The sequence below is a fragment of the Ixodes scapularis genome, unplaced genomic scaffold, assembly GCF_016920785.2.
Source record: "Ixodes scapularis isolate PalLabHiFi unplaced genomic scaffold, ASM1692078v2 ptg000320l_1___fragment_2___debris__unscaffolded, whole genome shotgun sequence".
Classification (NCBI taxonomy): Eukaryota; Metazoa; Arthropoda; class Arachnida; order Ixodida; family Ixodidae; genus Ixodes; species Ixodes scapularis.
In genome coordinates, this window is record NW_024609962.1 from 63,212 (window position 1) to 82,397 (window position 19,186).

Genomic DNA, 19,186 nt, shown 5'->3' on the forward strand with positions numbered 1-19,186 from the left:
GTACGCACCACCGCCAGGATCGCGACGTACGGCAGAATGACACTCCGTTCTTTGTGACGTTATTTACGGAAACTTCGAGATCACATTCGATATATGGGCGGTGTAGGACGCTAAAGACAGCAGTCGGAAACGCATTCCAGGCACCTTAGCAAAACCTGCTACGTTCTAAAAGCCAAACCTCAATTTAAAAAAAAAAACGCAAAAAAATTGTTAGCAAGTAAAAAAGCAATATTACTTTTCATTCTAATATTTTTTTCCTTTGAAAAAAAAAAATCGCACGCGCCCACACTGTCTTTTCTTGGTTTGACGAATATTAAACATATTTAAACGTCGGCTCATAAAAAAAAAATTTAGGTATGGTCATGTTTTGGTTCTTTCGCATTTAATCACTACCGCTAGCACCGAATTTGCATGAAGGTCTCACATTCTGCGATACCTCATTTATTCAGTCCCAAAAACTGGGTTTAATTTTCTCTTACGGACCTGGTAGAATTCGGTAACGAAACCATTGATATCAATTCGGTAATCTCACTTCAATGGAATGAATCATTGCAGGTGGAGAACATTCTCAGAGAACTGGATCTTACGGACAAAGCGGACGTGCCGGCGGTTAAACTCAGCGGAGGACAGAAACGAAAGCTTTCTGTGGGAATTGCGCTGATAGGCGATCCTAAGGTAAGAAGAGACATAAACTAAATATAGGAACAGAACCATATGAACCGGTTCGTTTTCTGATCGCATCATTTTTTTTTCTTCTGTATTTGACAATTGACTTTTTTATTGTCTTTTCCATTCAATTGTGCGACGTTGGTGTAATTATTTAGCATTGCTGTGTGATGTGATGTTTAACTGATTGTTATATGAATCTGGTGCAAGCATGAATACATATATTATGAAATGAACCGGATGTATGTTTCGGGTCGACATTGTTAGTACCCCTCATGAAGTCTCAGATGAGCATAAGGGACGAGTATAAAAAAATAGCAGTAACAACCCCATTGAAATAAAGACTGAATGACTGATATGATCCCATATGCCACAATGCCATATGAATAAATTGTAGGACATGTTATACGCCATAGTCTCAATAAAGAAAACACAGGTCATGTCAATGTTTGGCCATAGTTTTCTACGGTGCCTCAACTGGCTCATACATGGCAATCTTTTTTTTTTCCCTGGTCTTTAATAATTTGGCCAAAAGCAATATCCCAGCTAAATAAATGTAGCGCACGGCAGCCGACAATATTTTGTGTTCTATGGGCTATATACGTATCTAAGGCACGAGATATTGTCTGGAACTGCTTAAAATTGAAAAGTTTACTGAGAAAACTCCTTAATTTTCAAATATTTCTTCGTATGGGTTTTTCATGTGGTATATTGGCCTATAGGTTATATAAATACGCATGGGGATTTTAGTAACAAAATTAAAAACTTTTACAAACCTGTGTAATGCGAAATTAGAGTGCAGCTCTTGAGGTATTTTGACTTCTGCACCCTCCTCCTCTTCCATCTCACCCTCCTCTTTTGTACCCTCCCCGTCCGTATCCTCCCCTGCTCCTCTTCCGTACCCTCCCCTCCTCCTCCTCTTCCGTGTCCTTCTCCTCCTTCGTATCTTCCTCCTCCCTATCCCCCTCCTCCTTCTCTGTACCCTCCTCCTCCTCCATACCCTCCCATCCTCCTGCGCACCCTCCGTTTCTTATTCTCCATACCCTCCCCTCCTCCTCCTCTGTACCCTCCCCTCCTTCTCTTGCGTACCCACTTCTCCTCCGGCGGTTACGCCGACGGCGACGGCGACTCCGACGCCGCGGAACACGGGAACGAGCGCCTAAGAGCCGCGCTCTAAAAGGGACTCGTGAAAGAATCGAATGACGACCCCACATTTCATTCCGCCTTGAGGTCGGCGAATACCCGCAGCAATCTTGCTTCCTCGACAGATAGTGTTTCTCGACGAACCCAGCAGCGGCATGGATCCTTACTCCAGGCGTCATCTTTGGAGTCAACTCCAGAAACGCAAAGAAGGCAAAGTCATCGTTCTCACCACACACTTCATGGACGAAGCGGATATTCTCGCAGGTTGGTTCGAACATCTCGTTCGAGCGTGTTGTTCTGTGACTACGGTTCTATGCTGCTCCTCTCGACAGACTGGAAAGCCATCATCTGCAAAGGGAAACTACGCTGTGCGGGCACGTCGCTCTTTCTCAAGAATCGCTTTGGAATTGGATACCATCTGACGTGAGCTTCGTTTTTATACCACCGCTTGCTCTCTGTACACCTTATACGCAAACTTAATAATTCGGTACTTTTATCATGTACCACAAATGGCTGGCAACATTTGATGAAAATTATGTTTCTGCTAAAAGATATGACTAGATACAAGAAATTCGGATAAACAGTTTCGTCTTTAGTGCATTAATTAATCTTAACAACATCAGTATTTGAATTCAAAGATCAGTACGTGATATGAGTACACAGGATTATAGGCGTATTATAAGTTCGCATGACTATGGCATTTTCATTATGTTGGCCCTTGTTATTGAGAGGTTCTGCTGTTTTAAATAAATGTGAGACTTCCAGCAAATAATTGGTGAAAAAGGGGTTCAACCCTCTTGGTATTCTGTCCCCCAACCACGCCCCCCCCCCCCTTTTCCGCCCCTCTGTCTCCCAAACGCTTCCGACGGTGACGCGTTTAATCCGCTGCAATGTATACACCGTTCTCTCGGACGTCACTGCCGGGTCTTAAGCGATATGTCGCCGCCATCACCAGGTACTGACATAGTTTCGGTTTCAGGCCGCCGCCGGCGACGCTGGCCGGTGCAACTTCATCGTTTTCGGTGCGCGTTTCTTTCTTTCGTGTTTTCGTGTTATGTGCTCTTGCGATCAAAATGGTACCGTAATGCCGATGTGCGCGATGCTCGGTTGCCGCAGCAGAAGCAAGCCCTCCGCAAAGGAGAATAGCGCAGTGCCAAATATAGGGCTGCATTGCTTGCCTAAAGTGATAAACCGACCGCTTGAGAGCACAAAACTTCTGACCCCAAAACACCGGAGCTTTTGCTCGCCTACGCCGGTAGGATTTGAAAAACCTCGACAGCGGCCGTGTTTGTGGTCGTTCCATCATTACCGGTAAGAAATACATGTGTCATCCGTAATACATGGATTACTCATACCTAACCATCATACCCTGTGCGCTTTGCCACAACGGCGAAGGTAGCTTTACAGTGTCTGGTACTGTGACGCTGCAGAGAGTGACACACCTCCTTCTAGATTACGGACAGCAGCGGCTGGTCTCTTTGCTTTTACATTTGTCGCTGAGCTTCCTTATATCTGTGGTGTTGGTAACCCACTTGTGCCGATCGTGTTCCGGCAGCGGCGCGAGTTTGTACAGATCAGATGCTTAGACTTTTAATGCCTCAAGTACAGACACGTCTTTGAACGTGAAGGCGAACCTTCGATTCTCGTGGACGATAAGAACCCCGACTGGGTGCCCACCCAACGTCTGGGCTAAGAATGCGGCGAACCTGCGCCCTTAACGCGCCTTGCCGGTTTGTATAATGTATTTTATGAATCTTTCGAGTTAAAATGTTCAGTTCAGTGAGCCTGCATTTCGGACGAAAACTTCGTGTTATAGTCATGCATGTGGATGCTGTAACATACACACGCCGCAGCGATGTGGTAGTCGAGCAGCGCACGAGCGGCGGCGACGTCCACGTCTGCTTCTCAATACCCTGTAATGGCGGCCGGCGGGCTGAAATAGGGGAAGGGACCTTACGTGAAAAATATGTATAGCACGGTGAAATGTATGGGACACATTTGAGACCATACCTCTTTCGTGTAATACTATTAAAGAATACAGACACGGTTAAAATGCTCAAAACAAGCGAGCTGGAGACAATTCATTTTTGAAAAACCTCGAGACTGAGGAAAACAGAAAAAGGAGGACACTGCACACAGTCTTCTCCTCCATTGCATCATTGGTATCAAGAAGTGCTTTCGTATTCAGGATATATCCTTCAACATGAATTTGACAAAACCTCTGTAATTGAGCTAAGGCACGTAAAGGAATAAAAATCAAGTACCCCAGCCTGCTCCAGGGTTAGCATTTCAGACTTAACACAATTAAAAATTAACGAACAGGGTAAAAACCAATAAAAAAGTTGCATACAAAAACCAACTTGTAAACAAGAAATCCTGGTGGAAGTTAGCCGAAGGAGCGGGCCCGAAAATCAGTGGCTGTTATTTAATTAAACTCGTGTTTTGTTTGGGTTCTTTTCTTTCTATTTGTTGTTCCTTGTTCTTCCATTGTTCTTTCCTGTTTTGAATTGTTTACTATAATATAGTCTTTAGTGGCTTGGACGGTGTTCTAAGGAAGTCTGCACAATGTGAAGCTGGTTGCCCCCCCCCCCCCCCCCCCCTTCCTCCCCTTTTTCCGACGAAACCTATAGCTGTCTCTTGAAAGCGTTGCTTGTGTCACACGATCGCCGTGCTGCCTTTCCAGAATGGTGATCGAAAATGGCTCGGACAAGGCCGCCATCACCCAGCTGATACAGCAGTTCGTGCCGAATATTAGCGTGTATCGGACGACGAGCACCGAGATCGCCTTCATCCTTCCTATGGACAGTACGTACAACTTCGCCAACCTCTTCGGCGCCATCGAATCTGCCGTCAGCGACGAGGCCATGGGCATCAAGAGCTACGGGATCTCGATGACCACGCTTGAGGAGGTTTTCCTCAAGATGGGGGAGGTGGAGAAGCCGGAGGATCTGCATCTCCGCGACATTCATGTGAGTGACGACGTAGAGATAAACAACAACAACAGTACTGCACTATATATAGTAAGTTACAGCTCAAGAGGGTAGAGCGAGGGAAAGGAAGGTTGGGGAGGAGCAAGCAGACGGAACGCTGGAGAGGAGAGGGGGAAACCTCCTCCTCTCTTTAGCGTTCCCTCTGCTTCTTCCTCCCCGGCATTCATTTCCCTCGCCCTGCCTTCTTGAGTTGCGACGGACTATATTACAAAAAACTCGGGACTATAGGTTAAAATAAACAGGATAAACACGAGCTCGTGTTTGTTCTGTCTCTTATTTTATCCTAGACATGATTTTTTCCTTAGTTATGTTCAATTTAGAGAACGTCGTTCGTGCACTAACCTCTTATTCAATAATAAGTACTAACTTCTTATTCAATAATAATTCAACTGTAAAAAGAAAACACTGGTAGAAATTGTTTTTGCGCTTTTTTATGGTTTATAACTTCAGAAAAGTTGGAATAATACGCTTGAACCAAATATGGGGCTATTTGTAAAGCATTGCATATCGTGCATAAAACGCAGAGTTATGCTTAACGTTTTTTGTTTTGTTTTTTTCTTTGAGAAAGGCGCTTCGAAAAGGGACTGAGGGTGACGGCCCTAATATAAAAAAAAGCCGCTCTGTCTTACTTCCTTATAGAATTATATTTTCTTAGTCGTAGATTTTTGTGAAATGGAGTTTTTGTGAAATGGGGAAACGATCATCCACTTGGTTTTGCATTTGGTGGAGTTGACGTCACGCAAATGATTACAGCACATTCTGGTAGGCAGTCCATTACCCTGAAATTTAATTTGCACATACAAGACCTAGGTGTTTTGTTATTTGAAGGCATATATAAAGATTCAGGTATGTTCTAGTAGTTGCATACAAATTGTTTTTATTCTAAAGGTTTTTGTAAGCGAGGTTAGAAAATAACGCAATTCCCAGAGGTCCAGGAAATATATCGCAGGTTGGACAAAATACGCTAATGTTTTAGAGGTTAAGCGTAATGGCGATGATGCTTTCACCACTGATTATGCAAAGGAGATTTTTGTCTAGAAAGATCCGAAGCTCTTGTTTCAGTAACATTACAACCCAGAAACGTGTATGGGTTTCGGGTATAAATTGTTATATACCTCAATGTAGGTAGAGCACTGAAGAGTGGGGCAGACTGAAGATTGGATGCTTGAACAACCTAGCGCCAGGAGGCCAGCTTCACTAAGACCTCGATATAAATACTGTCCTTTTCTATATCTATCAACGGCTTCAGTATGTACTTATACTTATGCACACAAGAGCATGATTTTAAAGACATTTTTATTAGCAACCATGTTGACCATTCGAATGTTTACAGCATAGCATGCTGACTGAGCTGTGCAACGTGACCGTTGGCGGCCGAATGATGAAGTTCCCTTTATTATTCTTTGGCTCGCAGCAACATTACCAGAAAGAGATCGAAGAGATGGAACTCCTTAAGACCACCGGCGAAGCCATGCCAATCACGACCGTGGTTCCCAATGCGTTCCAGTCATTCGTCGCCTTCTTCAAGGCACGTATTTGGGGGCACTCGCAGCGAGTCGCTTTTTCCTCATTGTCAGAAGTTTGGGTTCGGTAGTCACTAAGAACGTAAAAAAACGCAGGGCGTGACATAGTGGGCTCGCGCATCTTGCTTCGTGATTCGTTCTTTGGTCTTCCTATCGGCTAACGCTGCCATCCTTTTGGCTGATGAGCGATAATAAGTTCGGGCTTGCCACGCCCTTTGTCTCGTAAGCTGTCAGTGACAATGCAGAAAGAACGTCGTCTGCTTCTTTCACAGGAGTTGCGATGATGTCAGAACGCCGACCTCTCATTGGTTGATCAAAAAAAAAATAGTGGGTAGACCTCGAGGCATCTAGCATTGAGGTCTACACACTGTCCTCTCAATCAAAGCCGATCAGAGCTCGGCGTTGTTCTGACGTCACCGCCACACCTGCGCAAGAATCAGACGATGTTCTTTCCGCATAGCGTGACAATAGTGACTTCTATGGATCGGTCTTCCTGATCGATACTATTTTCAATGTATTTAGAAGGAAATTCTTTTTTCGAGCATAGAGTGTCGACAATTGCAGAGCTTTGTAAGGAATAGTATATTGTATACATTAGGCTCGTTCGATTTTCCTAAACTTCCTGCACCAGCGCAGTAAATGGTAGGGCGGTCTACTTCCGGTTGTGTCTCAATGCACAGGCCGGAAGTACACTGCCCTACACTTTTTTGCGGCGGTGCAAGAGGAGCAAGATAATCGAACGATCCTATTGTCGAAAATTAGTATACGAGCGAAGACCAATAACGTAAAATTTTGTGCATACATGTGTAGACCGTGGGAGGCTAGATCGTGTCTCCGTTGTAGATAGCCAACTTGGGCATTGCCGTAGAAAGATCGGTGGCCGAGTGGTCTAGCGCACACCAGCTCGGAGCACGTGGAGCGAAAGCTCGCGGTGTAGAACCCAGGAACCCTGGGTTCAATCCCCACCCCTGCCCGTTTCGATCTGGATGAGCATCGTATCGGCCCGTGCGGTCGTGTATCACTACTGCGTGGTGCATGTTAAAGACCCCAGGCTAGCGGTTGTACTGCACTGGCTAAATTGCTCCTCTACAGCGAGTGACTCGTCGCAACTTTGAAATGGCTAACCAACTACACGCTGTATAAATATCCACACAACCCCAATTAATTGGCCATTGCCGTGAGACTGCTAGCCTGGAATCATTACCCGCATGACCACACGGCTGCATAATGCTCATCCAGATTGAAATTGGTAATGGAGCTGATCTACTCTAATTAACAAATCTCCCAAAAAAAAAAAAAAATTTTTTTTTTGTAAGGTGTTTACGCGCACAACACGTACAGGTTTACATGATGTCCTGACCAGACGCCAAAAGCTAACAATTACACTGGTACTATATGTACGTTGGCGATATCTAAATTTCGAATGCAAATTTCACGGATGTTTTTATGTCATGTCTTGTAAAGACACAAATGAACTCAGTTCAGTAGGCCGATCTCAAAATGTCAAAATATGAAAGTGTTAATATAAATCGTTATTTATTTAAAAGAAAACAGTCTAACTTTAATCCTTAATCCTGAACAAAGAGTGCGAAGCTCTAGGAAGTCTGAAGGACAAATTAGATGCACACTGGTTGCTGTAAAATTGAAATGGAACAATAAAGTGATCTAAAATAAAGTGATATAGTTATTGACGAAATAAAGAAACAAAAGTACACTAAGACGTGTTTTACTTTAAGCAATTTGGTTAGATTTGCAGCGCACCGTTTAGCCAAAAAGAAGTTCTTGAGTGAATAGCGAACTGAGACGTGTGTGTTTGTCCCTTGTCCCCTTTGTCGTCCGTCGTCTTCGGTTAGAATCATGTGTAGCGAATAAGGCATTTTTTGTTGCCCGCAGGAGAAACGCTGTGAAGAATTTTAGCCTCGTGTTCTGTCACCTTCTGTACGTCAGTTACACATTTGAGAAGATCCTCGAGGCACTAAAGTTGCCTGATAAATCGTAACACAACAGAGAGTTTTCTATTTGTAAACTTTTTATTTCCCATTTCGGGGTGTGCGAGTGCAGGTTCGGATGCTGCTCTTCCTCCGCGCCCCGATGCACGTGGTGCCCCTGGTGGTGCTGCCCGTCTTCATGGTGGTACTGAGCTACTCCTTGCTCTCCAAGAGCGAAGTTCCCGTCAACAAGCTTGGCCTGCTCACCCCAGAATTCTATCCGGACGGCAAAATTATCGAAGCCTATCGGGTACCGAGCTCGGAAGGTAGTAACCTTTCAGAACGCTTTAATCAAAACCTCCGACAACGCTGCCTAGTGAAGAAAGATAGTACATGGCGGGACAATATTAACGCAAACAAGCAATCGTCGTTTTTTTCTTTTTTTTTTGAGATGTAAAAAGCTTTTTTAATAGCTACTGCGATGGAGTAAAATGCTTATTCGGAGCGATAACCCAAGGTACATTTTGATGCCTGTCGCGAAGAAATGCGAAGAAACTACGACATCAGATTCGCGCTATTTGTCTCGCGAGGTGTACACGAGCTACTTTGGGCCTAAGGAATATGTACCATGTATGATCAAAAAGTTCCGAGACTGATTTTGTAGCGTAAAAAGAGGGGGCTGCAAAATTATCCGCCGTAGCAGTCGAAGGAAGGAGCCTTCGTGTCTCGTTGTACCAAAGCGCGTCGCTGTGTGAACATTTGGAGCTGCGTTACGCGAGTTTTTCTGACCACATGCAGGGACACAATGGCGATTTGCCATAGACTGCAAGCCAGAGCGAGGGTGAACATCGATTCTGAATCAAACTTGGCAAATATAAAACAAACCTTTGAAATGATTCAGCAGGCTTGGGTCAAAAAGCAGTGAATTTTGCGACGTGTTTGAAGTTGCACCCGCGCCTCGGATAAGGTCGCGGTAGGGCAACCTTATCCGACCTCTCCTTGACTTCAGTGACGTTTTGCCAGTTTTGGTGCGCGAGTGCCACTCCAAACGCCCCGCACACCTCACTTCGTTTTGACATAGGCATTCTAAATCATTTAAATGGTCTCTGTTTTAAATTTGCCAAGTTTGGCGTAATTCTCACTTTGGTTTGCAGTCTATGAACAGATCACCATTATGCTCGCGCACGTGGTCAAATAAACTCGTCTAGCGCAATTCCGAATTTTCACAGAGCGACGCGCTTTGGCATAGTGACGTAGGAGCGTCCCTACCGTCGGCTGCTGCGCGCGCCTCACTGTGCTGCCTGTTCTTTTTACGCTAGAAAATCAGTCTCGGAATTTTTGATTAGACCTCGTAAATACTGAGTTGTTGAGTGACCTCTCTCCTAAAGATAATGTTGGTGCCGTGCAGACTAAACTTCTTCTCACTGTTGCTATTCTACCACTAAAGTTTTTCTGTTGCTGATTTGGGGCTTCAACACGTAACGTGGGCTACAACGTTTACGTCTTAGACGAATCACTTTTTAGCAATTTTTGGTAAAGTACTTATAAAAGTACTTGAAGTACAAAGTAAATGAGTGGTTATGCACTTCAAGTAAATAGTAAGTAGACAGGGCGCAATATACTTCAAGTAATGCACTATGAATACAATGTACATTCCAAGTAAATTACAATCACTTTCTATCATAATATTTCATGATGACCTTTCATTCCCCTATACAGTGTTCTTTTTTTAAAATCTAGTATGCATTATCCCTGGCGTAATCGGGTTGCGTAAGTTATCTTCTGAAATGGCGCTGAATATTGAATAAAGTCAACTGGCCACAATGTAGTTGTTTTACTCTTGCCGACGAACTATTTACTACAATCAACTTATAAGGCATTTATAATTGTTGAGAAAGCATCATTGTGATACAAATGTAGCATGACCAAACTTGGAAAATGTCGTTTAAAGTCAGCAGTCGTACTTTCGTACGACTGCTGCAGTCGTACAAAAAATGATTTAAGTACAAGTACGGGCTTAGAGAATGTACTTCTTCCAGTAAAGGACAAGTTTTCTAAACTTACTGGAAGTAGTACATCGAGTACAACAAACTTGAAGTACTTCCCAACACTGCTTTTTAGAGATGCATTTTTAGGAATTTAAATAACAAAGACATAGTAAGGATTTAATATATTTTTCTCATCTTCAAGAAGGAAGCTTTAATTGAAAAACAAATTGCTGTGTTATAGTTATCTTAAATCAATATGGTATCCCTCCTCCTCCAAGGCAAAGCCAGAAGCGATGCAAGCTTATCTTGCGTAGCAAAGCTTGTGGCATACGGAGACACTACAAGCCATACAAATCGATTGATTAGCTCTGATGGGTTTTCTTCTTCTTTCCAGATAGTCTAATCGAAATCTATGAGAAGGCCATGGAAACGCTCAACATGACCGTACGGTGGAACAATGGCAGCCCTCTTCTCGAAAATATTCCTCCTGGAAGTTACTACGCGCAGATTCCAGACAACCTTGTGGCCGAAAACAAGGTAGACAATCTCGTAGCGTCTGGATATTTCTTGGACACGCTTGGTCCGACAGCAATCAATGCCTCTAGATTCTCTGAAAGATTGGGAGCGAACGGGGGGTTAGTTTCATCTACATAATAGACCTTTACACAATTGCGCACCATTGCCCGTCCGCCACTGTTTTGGTCACATACTCTGAGCCGTAGAGTTATTATAATGCACGCTAGAGGTTCATCTGGCGCTAGTGTGCTGTGGCAAATCGAAGCAGACAGAAACCAGTCGGAAATTTACTTCCGGTAATGTATTTCTATGGAAAAAAGCGAGTGCATTTTATATGGTTGAAAAAACCCCGAGACTGCGGATAAACGACACAACACTAAAAAGAGACTTTTTAGTGTTGTGTCGTTTACCCGCAGTCTCGGCGTTTTTTCAACCATGTGCAACGTACACCAGCTCGTTTGCGCCCTTACATTTTGTGCATTTTATCCTTGCTCTCAATTAGAAGAGCAAATATCACGAATAATTCGTACGTCCATTGAACATTGCTCAGTCTCGGAGAAGAAACAATCATTCAATTATGGCATTTTTACTTTAAATTTGTGGCATAAAAATGATGCTAAAACGGCTTCGTACATGCATTTATGTGCACAGTGGGACACTGTTAGCGCGAACACAGCGCCGGCGCTTTCCAGCATGGAGAATATAGACGCTTTGCACACGCGCCAGATCACAGCCGCCATTACTGACCTTCTCCTCTCATACCGAGAAACCAAGCCACTGAAGCGGACTTTGCCGAGCCTCCGGAAAGGCCAATTCTGGGGAGAAGGACACAGTTGGATCTAAGATGACAATAGCCTGTCCTGCTATGGTAATGATGGAGAGAATCGGTCAAAATAAATGGAAACAAAAACTGAAGGTCGGTTATGGCGGCGCCCATGCACAGCTGCTGCAAAGCGTCTATACGTGCCAAACGAACGAACGACATGTGGAAAACCAAGAGAGACGGCAAGAGCTACGCAGTAAAACTGGATAAGTAACTCCTTGTGCATGCAGACGGTCAAAATAAAAAAAAAAAAACAAAAAAAAAACATAAGTTCTGCTTTATACTTTCTGCTCATGAATATGTGCGAAGTTGCTTGTTCCGCGTCCAAAACATCACTCGCAGGCACAAAATCTTTGAAAATAGGGAGACGCCAGAAAACAGGTGCCTGATAAGAGCTACCTGACATAGGAAATAATAAAAAGGCACACCTTTCATGGCCCACGTACTTCATTCTTTACGTTTCGAATGTATTTTTGTCCCGCTCGTAAAGATGCAGGATGGAGTCATTTTCATATAGTGTCAGGACGGGCATACTAACAATAAATAAGTACCACTGGAATGCTAGCGAATCTTGAACACACGCCACATTCCTTTCGATTTTTATTTTGCTTAGACTCGCTGCTAGTTTTTACATACCAGCCATGGAACAGAGGTTTGGACCTGAAATATAGCGCAGTTTGACATCGTCCAGTGGTAAAGAAACGTGTAGTTACTTAAACCATTACACCTTTCCAATCTTCATAAAGGTACATACTATTCGGTACGACCCAAATAACGACAGTTATTTGAGTTAATGTCCGTTGAAGAGACAAAAGGCACGCGCGTTTCCCCAAAGGAATGCACGGGAGCACCACAAAAGTAGACTGGTTGCTGTCTGCTTCAATTTGCCTCCCGGAAGTCGCATAGACACTAGTGCTACTTGAACCTCTAGCGTACATTATAATAACTCTATGCTCTGAGCATCTATTGGAAACGAGGGCACCGTCAATGTTCGGTGTGAAGTCGGCTCAGCTGGTGTCGAAAACGAGTACTACGTAAGCGTTCGGTGTGAGAATCGGCCCCGCCATCACCGTGGGTGGACGCGGGAACAGGACCGAGCTTCTTTTTCTTTCCATTGCGTGTTGGCGTTTGCACGTGCGCCCCTGTGTGTGGGTGAACTGGCGACGCTCGTGCGAGCTGGGGCAGGGGACGCTTTGAGAGGAGAAGAAGACAAGGACAGCACGTGCGGTAACCTTTTTGGGACATTCGAAAATGAGCTTCGCTTGTAAATAGACGTGTTCTTTTTTTTTTTTCTATCCGCGGAGTCCTGTCTGGTTTACTATTCCGTCAGCGACCATCAGCTGCCTCCGTCGTCGGGTCCCGGCGCAATCTCCAAGAAAGAACATCTTCACTGGCGCAGTCGACAGGATTGCGTCAGCGGACCCCGGCGGCGTGATCTTCACAACGGAATCGGCGGACAGCGACTTGACGCGGCACTGGTGGAGCCTTCTACAGAGAAGACTGGACCACCGAGCTCCTTGAAGATTGGACCACCGAGCTACTTCGTGGTGGCAGAGCTACCTCTGGCCGGATGCCGTCCCACTCCAGCGAGGAACGCTTGAGTCTACAGCTCGGACACCATTTCGTGCCTGACTATTCTGAGCAGCGGGCTGCGTCTGTGATCCAGCGGCAGTCGTTGACCTTACGGTAAGGTGATTCTTTGACGTGTGCCCGCCATGGATACAGACAGCGCAGAGCGGCGGATGCCGGTTCTAACGCCAGAGCAGAATAGGGGTCAGAATAGGGATGTTGACGGGCCAGGTGAATTGTCACCTTTGAGTGGATTAGTGGCAAACTCGCAGACACAAGGGGATGGGAACGGAGGAGTCCGATCATACAGCTCAATTGAAAAGGAGATAGAACTTATAAGGGAGAAAGAACGGCTGTTACGTCTCGAGCTAGAGCTAGAACATCTACGCTCAGAAAACCGAAGGCGAGCCAGTGGAGGCGGCATGGAGTTCAACCTCCGAGATGAAGTTTTTCGCTTTTCGAGATTGATGAAGGGAGTGCTGACTCCCATGCCGTCGTCCGACATATTAGTGCCGAGCTGGTTTGATGGCGTAGAAAACGTCTTCGAGAGATATGAAGTCCCTGAGCGGCTCAGAGGATATCTTGTGCGACCTTATTTCACGGAGAGCATGCGTGCACTAGTGAATAGGCTGAACATGGGTGAAAGAAGTGGGTATGGTGCGGTCAAAGAACGGGTCTTGTTAGAGCTCGGACTGTCTCGAGCTGAGGTCTGGAGGCCCTTTATTGAAACCACCACTTCTCTCAAGGAAAAACGCGAGAGCCCAAGGCAGGGCATCGTACCGGAAAATTATCGGGTGAAGTGTTTTAAATGCAAGGAATTGGGGCACTATTCCCGCGAATGTCCCCGGACGAAGACACCAGAAGAACTTCTGTTTCACAAGAAAAGAGTAGACGCCAAGAATGTCACCGTGGAGGAAGATTCCAGTCGTGAGCCCGACAAGGTGACGACCGAGGTGGGCAAGACCGACGGTACCAACTTGGACAACCAAGATCAGAAGAGGTGGGACCCATCGGTCCGCGAGGTGCCTCAGATTCTGTTACAAGCCGACGACACGAAACGGTCGTCGAAGAACAATCGCTGCTGCGTGTCTGTGCAGGCGGACGTTGACGACAGAAATGAGCTGAACGTCTCGCGTGCCTGGAGGACGTCACAGCGAGCCGAGGATGACCACGACGAGCAGGTGAACGTCGACGACGAAAGGCCGTGCACTTGGCCTGGGCGGCAGGCGTCCCGGCGATCTGAGGACGACCCATGTGTGAACTTCGACAACGTCTTGGCCGGTCCCGACATCTTACCTGGGTTGCACAAGTTCCTACAAGCCAATAACGACGACGTTGAGAACGTGGGCGCCGGTTACAAAGAAGAACCGGGGGTATCTTCTGGGAGGCGGAAATGCCGGCAAGTCAAAGATGACGACGGCGAAAACGTGGACGGCGACGAAGGACCGAACTTATCGTCTGGGCGGCAGGCGTTCCGGCAAGCCGAGGACGACGACGGCGAGAACGTGGACGACGAAGGACCGAACTTATCGCCTGGGCGGCAGGATGACCATGACGAGAACGTGAACGTGGACGACGAAAAAGAACCGGATATTTTGCTTTGTTGGCAGACGTTCTGGCAAGCTGATGACGACCACGGCAAGGAAGTGGGTGTCGACAAGAAGTCGGACATCTTGTTAGGGTGGCTGACGTCACCACCGGCCGGTGAAGGTGTCAGGGAAAGCGGGGACAGTGACGAGGACACCGTCTTCGAGATGAAGATGTCCCAGATTATAGCTAAGGACGCCGATGAAGACTCGACCACCTGCCAGCCGGCCACGTATGAGAGAGCTGGGAGTGTAGAAGGCGTCGACAACGGCGACCACCTGCGAGGCCCTTTCCTGATTCGTAAATCAAGACAGAGTATAAACTGTCGTCGCTCTTGCGCGGAGAAATTCCGGAAACAGCTACACACCGTCCGATTCAAGCCCCGCCGAAATCTGGGTGGCTTGAATAACCTGTCGGCAAAGAGGCCTAGGCTAGGAGGCTAGATGCTGCGCTAGTCTCGGCGCGAGATTTGTCGCTGCTTTGGAGCCTTGGCGGGCACAGTAAGAATCACTTTACTAGCATATGATTTGCATATTGGGGGAAATTTCTCTTATAGTTTGGATTCTTGCGGGTCGAGTCACAAACTCTGTGCAAGGTGTGACTGATATGCGTTCCCGTTTGAGTTTAGATGTTATATATATTATTTTTGACATTTCGGGTCTAAAAAATATACTTAGTCGGGAGGTGTGAGAATCGGCCCCGCCATCACCGTGGGTGGACGCGGGAACAGGACCGAGCTTCTTTTTCTTTCCATTGCGTGTTGGCGTTTGCACGTGCGCCCCTGTGTGTGGGTGAACTGGCGACGCTCGTGCGAGCTGGGGCAGGGGACGCTTTGAGAGGAGAAGAAGACAAGGACAGCACGTGCGGTAACCTTTTTGGGACATTCGAAAATGAGCTTCGCTTGTAAACAGGGTGTCGAACCGGAACCGAACCGAACCGAAAACCGGAACAGAACCGTTATTTTTAGCCGAACCGGAACTGAACCGAACCGAAATCTTCGCCGCCATCTTGGAACTGAACCGGAACTGAACCGGAAAAAAATACAACGGTAACCGGTTCAAAACGGTTCACGGTATTTTTTTTTTGTTAGTATTACAAATTTATTATTTGAGAATAAAAAATTGGCTCGTGTATTCCTCTACGTATTGATCAAATCGTCATATACAGAATTGCCATGTATAATAAATCCTGGTTTTTTGCGGCGCTTTATTATTGGCACTATGACTAGCCATGTGTCACATCGTCACGTGACGTCATGATGTTAAGACATGCTGTCAAGTAATGTCATATCACATGACCCCGTGACGTCACGTGACTCACCGCGTTAAGTCGATTCAAATTGAGAACGTCACTAGATCTATTAACGTTGTTGATACCGTGACGTCACATGACATCACAACTTCGCACTGAGAGTCACGTGACACCATGATGTACTCGATTGTCATGATCCCGAGTCGAATGCCCTGGTTCATGACAACCAGCATCGCCAAACATTCGGGTAACGGCTCGTGTTCAACTCAAAAATTATGATGGGCCCGAGTCCCACAAGAGCTAGAAACAGAAACAAACGAAAGCGACAAGCCGTAGACACATGCAGCATGTTCGCGATGGTACCTTTATACGGCTTTAAGTTGTTCGGTGCTCGCGAAGTGTGCACGAGTGTTTACAAGCCTGCAAATGGTGCCATCGTGCGAAGGATACTCGTGTTTTGGCATAGCCTTCTTTATTCTACAAAGCCTGTGAAATCGCGAAATTCTCTGGTTTAAGGCTAGCCGCTGTCGTTTGTTTCTGTTTGTCGCTTTAGTGGGGCTCGGGCCCCGTTATAGCCGAACTAAAACTATACCTGAAGATTAGCCCATGCTCTCTGCTTTGCCAACCCTGCGTAGGACTATGATAAACATTGACGGTGCATATATTAGGATCAGATCACGTGGCTGATAGTTCTAATTGCGAGTTGAGGAGGGAAAGCTGTTTCATTTCTTTCTTTTGACTGCGTCTGCCATTTCGCGGAGGGGCAAACTAATGGATGCTTTTTCAAGTTATAAACTTCAGGGATTACAACTTAGCGGTATTTATTGAACTTAAGGTAAAAAAAAATGCTGCACGACCCATTTTACATGTATGCACACCATTAAAGCTCCCAAACGATGATATACGGCAGCCTAATGAAATGTTGCAGCACATGACTGATAAAGAACAGAGTTGTGAAGTAAGGTCCCAAAACAAGTGTACGTAAAACCTAAGATAACATTAGCCTCCCGAGGTAGTATCTCGCGACGTTTCGAGCTGAGGCAAGCTGATGCCCAAAAGTGATTTATATTAGGATTCTAAAAATCTTCGTTTGCCCTGCGCGGAATCTATGTTTAATTAGGAATATCATTTTATGCATTTCTATGCATCTATTTTTGCAGTAAAGCGTTGTGTAAGGGATTATTTAGAAAAAATTGCGTGTCATCTCCTTATTTCTGCACATTTCGTGTATTTGCCTTCAGATATATCATGTGACCACTGTGTTTTTTGCATACCCTGCAACCCAGAATTTTACACTGCAAAACAGCTAACAAAAGCACGTTTCCGAAGACTCAACAGCTGGTGTATTTTCGAGTATCGTCCTTCCGTGTCGGCCTCAGGCGGTTATGTGAAATTCATAAAGTCCAATTTATCGATGATAATAAAAATATACTTAATTCCTGTCTGAAGATTTGGCATCATAAATAGAAGATCGTCACCTCAAAGATATATAAGTAAATGAACCTTTAAATTATCTGAAAGATGTTCTGCAAATCTTTTCCGGCGCTTTTATCCTCAATGGACACGTTATAGGTGATTTAGAAAAGCTTTAAATAATGTTTTTTTTTTTTTATTTCGAAGCTAATTTAAATAACTATATGTGTTCCTCACGCATATATAACTTCTCAAATATATAGAAGTTTATTATTGCGTTTTTTATGTGTTTTTATTATCGCCTTTTTTTACTGGAACGAATGGTGGAACTATGACGATTGCACACTTAAACTCTCAGAAAGTGTCCAATTAAGTAGCTTCCGAATTGAGTAGAGCATGAAATTCCACTTTGTTGTATTTAACAAAAATCATCAATTAGCGAGGGTGATGCTTATTTGCAAATTAAATTGACCGGCATTTTGTCAAGAGCAAACCTCAAGAACCAGGCTATGTCAGTTTATCCAATATACGAAAATGTTCACATGGGTAAGCACTGTTTTAGGCCAGATTCGATCTCAGTACGAAGGTGCTCATAGGTTAGAGTGAACAATTTCAGCCACTCCTTTTCGCATGATTCGTCGCCCGCATCATGCTGCTGAGAGCAAACAATGCTAGTTAGAAAAACAAGCATTGCGATTGTCGCTTAGTGTTTCTGTAAAATATAGACTGGAAGGACTTGTCCCGTGACTTTCGTGACATCTTGAAAATTATATTGCCTTGAGTTCAGTCGTCTCGTCATCATATATATATTGTGAAACGTATTCCATAAAACACATTTTATGGTGTATATGGCGACGAACTGCCCATTTCATGATTTTATTCACTGTAATGAATTCCTTAGTTCAAGGGCGAAACCACGAATCAACATCTAATACTGCGATACAAAGTTGTACCAATCACGGGTATTTCAGGCAACCTACTTCACTTCCGAAAACATTTCGATTCAGGTACAATGTATGTGACTCTGGCAAACGAAGGAATGTTGAGTCGTATATACACGACGTTTTGTATGTTAATGTAGATTTTCCTTTCTTGTTGTGTAGGTATAAATAATAGAATTTTATAATTTTTGTACCTGAAAACAAAACTGGATTAAACAAACGATAAAAAAAGAAGAAATCTATATACTGTAAACGACTTCTTTTTCGTGGGCTCAATATTTCGCGATTTAGGTCAAAGCTGAAGTTTCGGAATAATTCGCGGGTTGTAATTTTCTTGACGCGGTGGAATCTCAATATAAATTTCAATCTGTTTACATTTTACCGAAATTTTTCGCGGGACCCATTTTTCGCGGATTGTAGGCGATTCGCGAAATTCTCAAAAATAAGTCCTTGCAAAAATCAGATCGTTTACAGCAGTTAGTTTCACGGCCTAAATAGTGCATATGACCGAACAAAGCGGAAAATATATGATCAATTTAGCGGTTCAAACCGGTGCGAACCGTTTCGAACCGGTTCGAACCGGTTTGAACCGTTATTTTTTGCGCCCCGGAACTGAACCGGAACTGAACCGAAAGCCGTGAACCCGAACCCGAACCGAACCGATAAAAATATCGGTTCGACACTCTGCTTGTAAATAGACGTGTTCTTTTTTTTCTCTATCCGCGGAGTCCTGTCTGGTTTACTATTCCGTCAGCGACCATCAGCTGCCTCCGTCGTCGGGTCCCGGCGCAATCTCCAAGAAAGAACATCTTCACTTTCGGCGAAACTCGAAACCAATCAGACGCTTC

The 19,186-nt window shown here is 44.9% G+C and overlaps 1 protein-coding gene across 1 annotated transcript in view; it reads left to right on the forward strand.

Moving 5' to 3' along the window:
- LOC120836315 (cholesterol transporter ABCA5) overlaps positions 1 to 19,186 on the forward strand; it is a 55,989-nt gene that overhangs the window by 12,552 nt on the left and 24,251 nt on the right. Inside the window, exons 10-16 of the mRNA XM_042287794.1 lie at positions 556 to 675; positions 1,935 to 2,073; positions 2,142 to 2,232; positions 4,493 to 4,778; positions 6,214 to 6,327; positions 8,384 to 8,576; positions 10,633 to 10,775. Of these exons, the coding sequence (XP_042143728.1) occupies positions 556 to 675; positions 1,935 to 2,073; positions 2,142 to 2,232; positions 4,493 to 4,778; positions 6,214 to 6,327; positions 8,384 to 8,576; positions 10,633 to 10,775 (1,086 nt within the window). The remainder of the gene's footprint in view (positions 1 to 555; positions 676 to 1,934; positions 2,074 to 2,141; positions 2,233 to 4,492; positions 4,779 to 6,213; positions 6,328 to 8,383; positions 8,577 to 10,632; positions 10,776 to 19,186) is intronic.